At 44.7% G+C, this 7,726-nt stretch overlaps 1 protein-coding gene across 1 annotated transcript in view; it reads left to right on the plus strand.

Annotated features, from left to right (window-relative positions):
- GFRA4 (GDNF family receptor alpha 4) overlaps positions 1 to 1,575 on the plus strand; it is a 99,058-nt gene extending 97,483 nt beyond the window's left edge. Inside the window, exon 8 of the mRNA XM_070756524.1 lies at positions 629 to 1,575. Within this exon, the coding sequence (XP_070612625.1) occupies positions 629 to 772 (144 nt within the window). The 3' untranslated portion in view covers positions 773 to 1,575. The remainder of the gene's footprint in view (positions 1 to 628) is intronic.
- The last annotated feature ends 6,151 nt before the right edge of the window (positions 1,576 to 7,726 follow it).

Raw genomic sequence — 7,726 nt, forward strand, 5'->3', positions numbered from 1 at the left:
CCAGTTAGTCTACATTGGTAGAGAAACTTTTTGCCGAGGTTGCTGGTGTTCAAGATTTTTTTGCCTCTTCTCAAGAACCATTTTCCACTTACAAACCCGAGCCTCTGAAACTGTAACCGGAAAAGGCAGAGAGAAGCCTCCTTGGGGCCTCTCTAGGAATCTCCTGGGAGGAAATAGAGACAGAAAAGGCAGGGAGAAGCCTCTGTGGGGCCTCTCTAGCAATCTCTTGGGAGGAAACAGGGTCAGAAAAGGTAGGGAGAAGCCTCCGTGGGGCCTCTCTAGGAATCTCCTGGGAGGAAACATGGCCTCCACCCTCCCTGTGGTTTCCCCAATCGCACACATTATTTGCTTTTACATTGATTCCTATGGGAAAAATTGCTTCTTCTTACAAACTTTTCTATTTAAGAACCTGGTCACGGAACGAGTTAAGTTCGTAAGTAGAGGTACCCCTGTAATTGAGTTAACTACAGAGGGTTTGTTGTGTTGGGGAGCTGGGTCAGAAATCATTTCTTCTGAACCTGTTTACTGTCGCTCTGTGTTTTTGATTTGGGCTCAATCCTTCAACCCCCTGGGGAACCCCCCGAGTCCCATCTCCTCATGTTCTCCGTTACTCTTATTGTCGTTATAGATGTCCACAGAAGAGAAGCTGTTGCGTGATGCCTCTCACCTTGGAGACGGAGCCTCGGACGCTGCCCTGGTGTTGACCGTTGATCTCTGGATGATGGTGTGGAGCTCCACAGCCACCAGTACTCTCTTCCTCATGGCCATGTGAACCATCCCGAGGCCTTGCTCAAAGACCGCCCACCCCATGGGTTCCCGCCCGGTCTTCTATTCTCCAACTTGGGACTCAGGAAAGGTGGTCGCACCCCAAAACCATCGTCCTCCACGTTGACTTGGTAGTAAGAGGACAAAACAAGAAAAGAAACTCATCCCACTGTCTTTCTGGAGAGCCAGCATGGTTCTCCTTGGAAAGAGTCAACTATTGAATGTCTTCAAGGAATCCCTGCGTACTTCATCCTCGACGTGAAGTCACCGGACTAGAAATCAATTCACACAAGCGTCTTTTCCTTCATCTTTGACCAGTGAGTCAAAGCTGCCTTTTTTTCTTTCCTTCTTTTTATTTTTGTTTTGCAAGGGAATCTCTCTTGCTTGAGAATGAGAAGATCTTGCTGTCTTTTGGGGGGAAACGTTCCGAATCCAGGTTGAAATGCAAGTTCTCCATGCTTGGTGTGGGACAACTGCTTTGCCCCACACACACACACACACACACACATGCCAATGTGGAGTACAAAACTGTGCCCAGCCCCCTTATTTTTCCAAAAGGGTTGAGTGGTTTTAATTAAATGGAGTAAGGCCCAATCCCAACCCCTTAGAGAGTCTACACAACCCAACGAGAAGAACCTTCCACCATGGTGATGTGGTGACAACCAGAAAGGAGGACAGTGTGTTACGAGATGTGGCATTCTTGGGCATTTGCCACGGAATGGAAATTGTCAACTCTTCTTATCCATTGAGTTCGGTTGAGGTTCTTCACCAAGGAAGCTTTGTACAGGAACTGAAAATTATCCTACGGGGGTTGATGTGTGGACTATCTTTCTGGGGACATCTTCTCTCCCCAGTCCATTTTCCGACAGGTGGGAAACAACAGTATGTTGGGAGAACATCTCAAAAACATATGTGGGGTGGACATCTCACATATTAGATCTCCACAAGATGGACGTCTCAAACATAGGTCTATGAGATGGGCGTTTCACACGTACAGTGGTACCTCTACATAAGAACACCTCTACTTTTTTAGAAAAGAACCAGGTGTTCAACCATTTCCCATTTACAAACCCAAGCCTCTGAAACTGAAACCAGAAAAGGCAGGGAAAAGCCTCCGTGGGGCCTCTCTAGGAATCTCCCGGGAGGAAACAGGGCCCAAAAAGGCAGGGAGAAGCCTTCGTGGGGCCTCTCTAGGAATCTCCTGGGAGGAAACAGGGCCTTCACCCTCCCTGAAGTTTCCCAAATCACACACATTATTTGCTTTTACATTGATTCCTATGGGAAAAATTGCTGCTTCTTACAATCTTTTCTATTTAAGATCCTGGTCACGGAACAAATTAAGTAAAGGCACCACTGTAGTTCTCTACGAGATAGACGTCTCACATGTAGTTCTCTACGAGATGGATGTCTCACACGTAGGTTTCCACCCTTTGCAAAAATTGGGGGGTGGGTGGAGTGTCTCAAAAGCAAACCCATCACTCTTGGTGCCTCTGAGCCTTGGCCATCCAACCTACAATGGTCACCACCTGTATTCCAAAGCTGAAATCTGTTTCTCGACCAAACCCGCCACGCCGTTCAGCCCAAGTTGATTTCCCGGAGAAGGTCGGTGCTTTGAGCCGAGACTAAATGATTGGAATGAGAACAGATGGTCCATCTGGATTGATCCCTGCTGATTCACAGCCCCCCTGATCACCCCTTCACCTCGCCAGGAGGCCTGAAAGAACCTCATAATAAGTGGCTTTCCATCCTGTCTCTCAGCTGCAATGATTGATGAGCACCGTGATGTCCCACCAGCACGTTCAAATCCGCAATTAATCCCAGCTTGGCGCTAATCGGCCTTTGAAATGAAGAGGGGATTTGAGGTTGTGGGATTGGGGTCTTCCTGCGGCTCCTGGAAATTGTTCTGACCCCCCATGATTCCGCGGCAGTGTGCCGTGTCCTTCTTTAAAAGGGTGTTAAAAAGTCTAACACGCTTCAGAAATGTCGCAGACGGCACAATTATGCTACACAGAGTACCGCATATCAGTGGTAGGTTTCTACCGGTTCGCACCGGTTCGGGCGAACTGCTAGTAACAGCGGTGGGAGGCTCCGCCCACCCACCCGATGTCATCACGGATGTTCTGTGCATGTGCAGAAGGTTCTGCAGATGTGCAGAATGGTCACATATGTGCCCTCATTCCCAAACCGATAGCAAAGGTAAGTGTAACCCACCACTAGTGCGTACCCTCGCAATCAGAGATGGCCGTAACAACGTTGAATGTTACCGATGGGGGTTTGTAGGAAGGAAAACAACCACATAATCAGTCACTGTATCGTTTAGTGCTCTGTGCGCATCGGAACACCACCACCAAAGCAAGCAATGTTCATTTTGCATGCTGTATTTTCTGGAGTAGAAGATGCATCTTTTTTCCTGCTAAGAGAGGCTGAAAATTTGGGTGTGTCTTATATTTCAAATGTAGTTTTTTCAAAACTTTTTTTTCCCAAGCCCTAATGAGGTGCTAACAATCTTCCCGGCTTGCAGGCTTTTTCATTGCTACTCCCTCCAAAGAATGTTTTTCCAGCTCTAAGTCTTTGTAGCCTTCTTTTCATTGCTACTCGCTCCGAACAAGATTTTTTTCAGCCCTAAGTCTTCACAGGCTTGTTTTAATTGCTACTCCCTCTTAGGAATATTTTTGCAACCCTCTTAAGAATATTTTTGCAACTCTAAGTCTTTGCAGGCTTTTTTTCATTGCTACTCCCTCCAAAGAATGTTCTTTCCAGCCCTGAGATTTTGCAGGCTTTTTTCATTGCTTTTTTTTCATTCCGAATAAGTTTTTTTCCAGCCCTAAGTCTTTGCAGGCTTTTTTTAAATTGCTACTCCCTCCAAAGAATGTTCTTTCCAGCCCTAAGATTTTGCAGGCTTTTTTCATTGCTTTATTTTCATTCCGAAGAATGTTTTTCCAGCCCTAAGTCTTTGCAGACTTTTTCTCATTGCAAGTCTCTCCAAATAATTTTTTTTCAGCCCCTAACTCCAGTGTGTCTTATACTCTGAAAAATACAGCAATTTTACACCAATCTGGTCTGTTCAACAGATCCAGGTTAATTGGGAGGGAGGGGTCCCCAGCCAAATGGGGCCAGGTTATAGCAGTCCCCCCCCCTTGCCATGACAAGATGTGGCTTTAGAGGCCTCGATTGTGACTCCGCTACAGCACCACACGCTCACAAAATGTTGCCATCAACCAATTTTATGAACACTCACAATCAGTGTTAAAAACAAAAGCATTACAAATCATAATAAACAGACAAAATAATACAATCAGTGGTGGTTAATCAGCGGGCAGTTAAGCCTCTGCCTAATTTTATATACGGCGCAGGTAGTCCTTGAGTTACGACCACAGTTGAGGCCCAAAATTCCCGTTGCTAAGCAAGACATTTCTTAAGTGACCTTTGCCCCGTTGGGTGACCTTTCTTTCCACCGTCGTTAAGTGAATCATGGCAGTTAGGAACATGTTTGGTAGACGAATTGGGCTTCTCTGTTGACTTTGCTTCTACAAAGGTCGCCAGAAGGGATCACGTAACCCCCGGGGTCAAGCATCTGATCACATGACCGTGCCAATGGAGCAAAGGTGGAAAAGATGGTCATAAGTCACTTTTTTCAGGCCTGTTGTGACTTTGAACAGTCGCTAAATGGGACCTTTGTAAGTCGAGGACTGTTCTGCACAATGGTACCTAAGAATGCCTCGACTTACAAACTTTTCTAGATAAGAATCAGGTTTCAAGATTTTTTTGCCTCTTCTCAAGAACCATTTTCCACTTACAAACCCGAGCCTCCAAAACTGTAACCAGAAAAGGCGGGGAGAAGCCTCCGTGGGGCCTCTCTAGGAATCTCCTGGGAGGGAACAGGGCTGGAAAAAGGCAGGGAGAAGCCTCCGTGGGGCCTCTCTAGGAATCTCCTGGGAGGAAACAGAGCCGGAAAAGGCAGGGAGAAGCCTCCATGGGGCCTCTCTAGGAATCTCCTGGGAGGAAACGGCCTCCATCCTCCCTGTTTTTTCCTCAATCACACACATTATTTGCTTTTACATTGATTCCTATGAGAAAAATTGCTGCCCCGAGTCCTTAGATATAAAACTAAGAAAGAAGAAGAAGGAATTCAACAGTGACTGCAGTCCATGACATTAAACCCCAGATCAAAATGAGTTTAGAGAAAATCTAACCAATAAGTAAAAATTATACCCCCAGAATAACTAAAAGTAACCCCAAAGTTAGAGAAATGCAACACATGTCGATGATTATATTTTTAAAAAAATCTTATCCAAGGGTAAACATGCAAAGTAGCAAATATTCTGTTGTTGTTTTTTAATAGCGTGCCATCTAATCAAACCCATAAAATCTTTATGTATCATATCCTTAATAATAAGCCCCATCAAATCAGCACTTTTATACACGGAGGAATCACAAGCATTTTTTCTTAAAAAGTTGGCGCAAAACCAACCTTTCCTTAACAATGGATTAAAATTCACAAACACTGATCCCATTAACAATACATTTCTTTAATGCGCCGAGTTTCATACTCATTAAAAAAGAAATTGATCTCTCGTACACGTTTTTAATAGCCAATGAAATAACCCCGGCTTGCTCCTTCGCATGTTAAAAGGAACCCATCCAGTTTTAGGATGGTACACGGGAAGTCCTTGAGTTATGACTAGGCCGAGCCCAAAATTTCCATCACTAAGCAGGGCATTCATTCAGCCAGTTGTGTTCCTGATTCACTTAACAACTGGGTTCCTAAATTCACAACGGCAGGGATTCACCTAGCAAGAGCGAGAAGAAAAATTGCAAAGTGGGACAAAACTCACATAACAACGGTCTCACTTAGCGGCAGAAAATTCTGTCACGGCGGTGGTCATAACTCGAGAACTGCCTGTAATTGGTTTTTTTTGTTAGAATTGGTCTACAAGGGGCAGAGGAATTCGTCTTGCAAATGCCGACTGATAATTATGACGCGTGACTTATAAAAAAAGGTACAACTATTTCTCTAGTTACGACTAGCCATTTAGCGACTGTTCAAAATTATGATGGAACACCCCCCCCCCCCAAAAAGGGACTTGCAACCCAGATCCAGATCTGCCCTCCAAACACAATTGTAACCACATTTGTCCGAATTTGTCATCGTTTACAGAATCCCAGACTCATACGACCATGAATTCTGGTTTGGTCATAAATCAGGATTTTGCAGAAGCAAAAAAATCACCCTGGGTTCACTTAATGACCATGCATTTGCTTAGTGACCACCACAGTTGCCTACGCCCGCCGCATTTGCTTTCTTGCCATTGCAAAAAAGTTTGTTAAATTGGTCGCCGGGCACGCGATGGCTGGTTTTTGGATGGCTGTGACTTACAACGAAAATTGCAGACATTCGTGGTTGTAATTTGAGGACTACCTGTAGTTTTTCTGGAGCGAGAAGGATTCTGCTTCAAGGGTTACACAGAGCCTTTTTCCATCTAAGAGGTGACCACTACACAGATCATCACTCTTGGACATAGAGACCCTCGGTCCTTTATTGTAAAGGACCGTCCTTTATTATTTCAGAAATCTCTCCCCTAGAAATATTCATTTTTCAAAACTCACTTGGGTTCTTCTTTTACCATTCACGGAAATTGAATTGTCTTTTTAAAATAAAAGGTGCAATCGATACAAACGCGGTTCTGTTTGATCTCAGATATTATTTTAGCAGAATTTGCTTCTGTTTTGTAATGCTTTCCTTGAGTTTTGCTCCGGAATTTCCCTTTGCAAAGCAAACATTAAAGCTCCAGGCAAGAAACTAGGGGACAGGGAATTCTAGTCCCGCATTGGAAGTAAAAGCTGGCTGGGTGATTTGGAGCTAATCCCTAGGAGCCAGGGAGTTCTAGTCCCATCTTAGGCAGGAAAGGTGACTGGGTGAATCTGGGCCAATCACCATGAGATGGGGAGTTCTAGTCCCACCTTAGGTAAGAAAGGTGACTAGGTGACTTTAAGTTAATCATTAGGAGATGGGGAGTTCTAGTCCTGACTTAGGAATGAAAGCAACTGGGTGACTTTGGGCCAATCACCATGAGATGGGGAGTTCTAGTCCCATTTTAGGCAGGAAAGGTGACTGGCTGACTTTAGGCCAATCACTAGGAGTTGGGGAGTTCTAGTCCCACCTTACGCATGAAAGCCAGCTGGGTGATTGGCCCAGTCACTGGGAGATGGAGAGTTCTAGTTCCGGTTAAGCAGAAAAGATGACTTTGGCCCAATTACCAGGAGACAGTGAGTTCTAGTCCCGCCTTAGGCAGGCGCATGGCTCTGTGATTTCAGGACAATCAATCTCTCTCTTAGCCCAGTCCACCTCACAGGGTTGATGTTGTGGGGAAAATAGGAAGAAGAAAGTATATATGTCCATTGCCTTGAGTTAATTACAACCCTAAAATCATAATAAAGCATAAAAAGGCAGGATAGACATCGAAGGAATGAATTAAATAATAATTTTATTTTATCCTTATGAACCTCTTTTGGCTTTGCAATGTGTTGATCCGAGTGCTTTATTGATTCCATGAAAATAGCGGTGGTTTTACACAAGGGAAGAAAACCCACTGCTTGGGGGCTTTTTTACATTGGCCCCAGTGGCCTTAAAAGAAGTTTTCGAGTTGGGGGTTAAGCCATTTTAAGACTTGTGGACTTCAGCTCCCAGAATTCCCCAGCCAGCCGCCTGGGGAAATCTGGGAATTGAAGTCCACAAGTCTTTAAAAGTTGGCAAAGTAGCCCACCTTAAATCTTCCAGATTTGATGCAAAATCACAAATTAAACCCATCTTCAATTCCTTGGGGGCCAAAATTCCAATTCAGCTCTTAAAAGGGGAACCGAGTCATAATTAAATCTTCTTTAAGTGACGGCTGCACATCAAATTATCGTCCTCCACCCTTTCCAGGATCCCAGAACTCATTTCGTAACGTGCATCCAATTG

Source organism: Erythrolamprus reginae, chromosome 7 (assembly GCF_031021105.1).
Source record: "Erythrolamprus reginae isolate rEryReg1 chromosome 7, rEryReg1.hap1, whole genome shotgun sequence".
Lineage (NCBI taxonomy): Eukaryota > Metazoa > Chordata > Lepidosauria > Squamata > Dipsadidae > Erythrolamprus > Erythrolamprus reginae.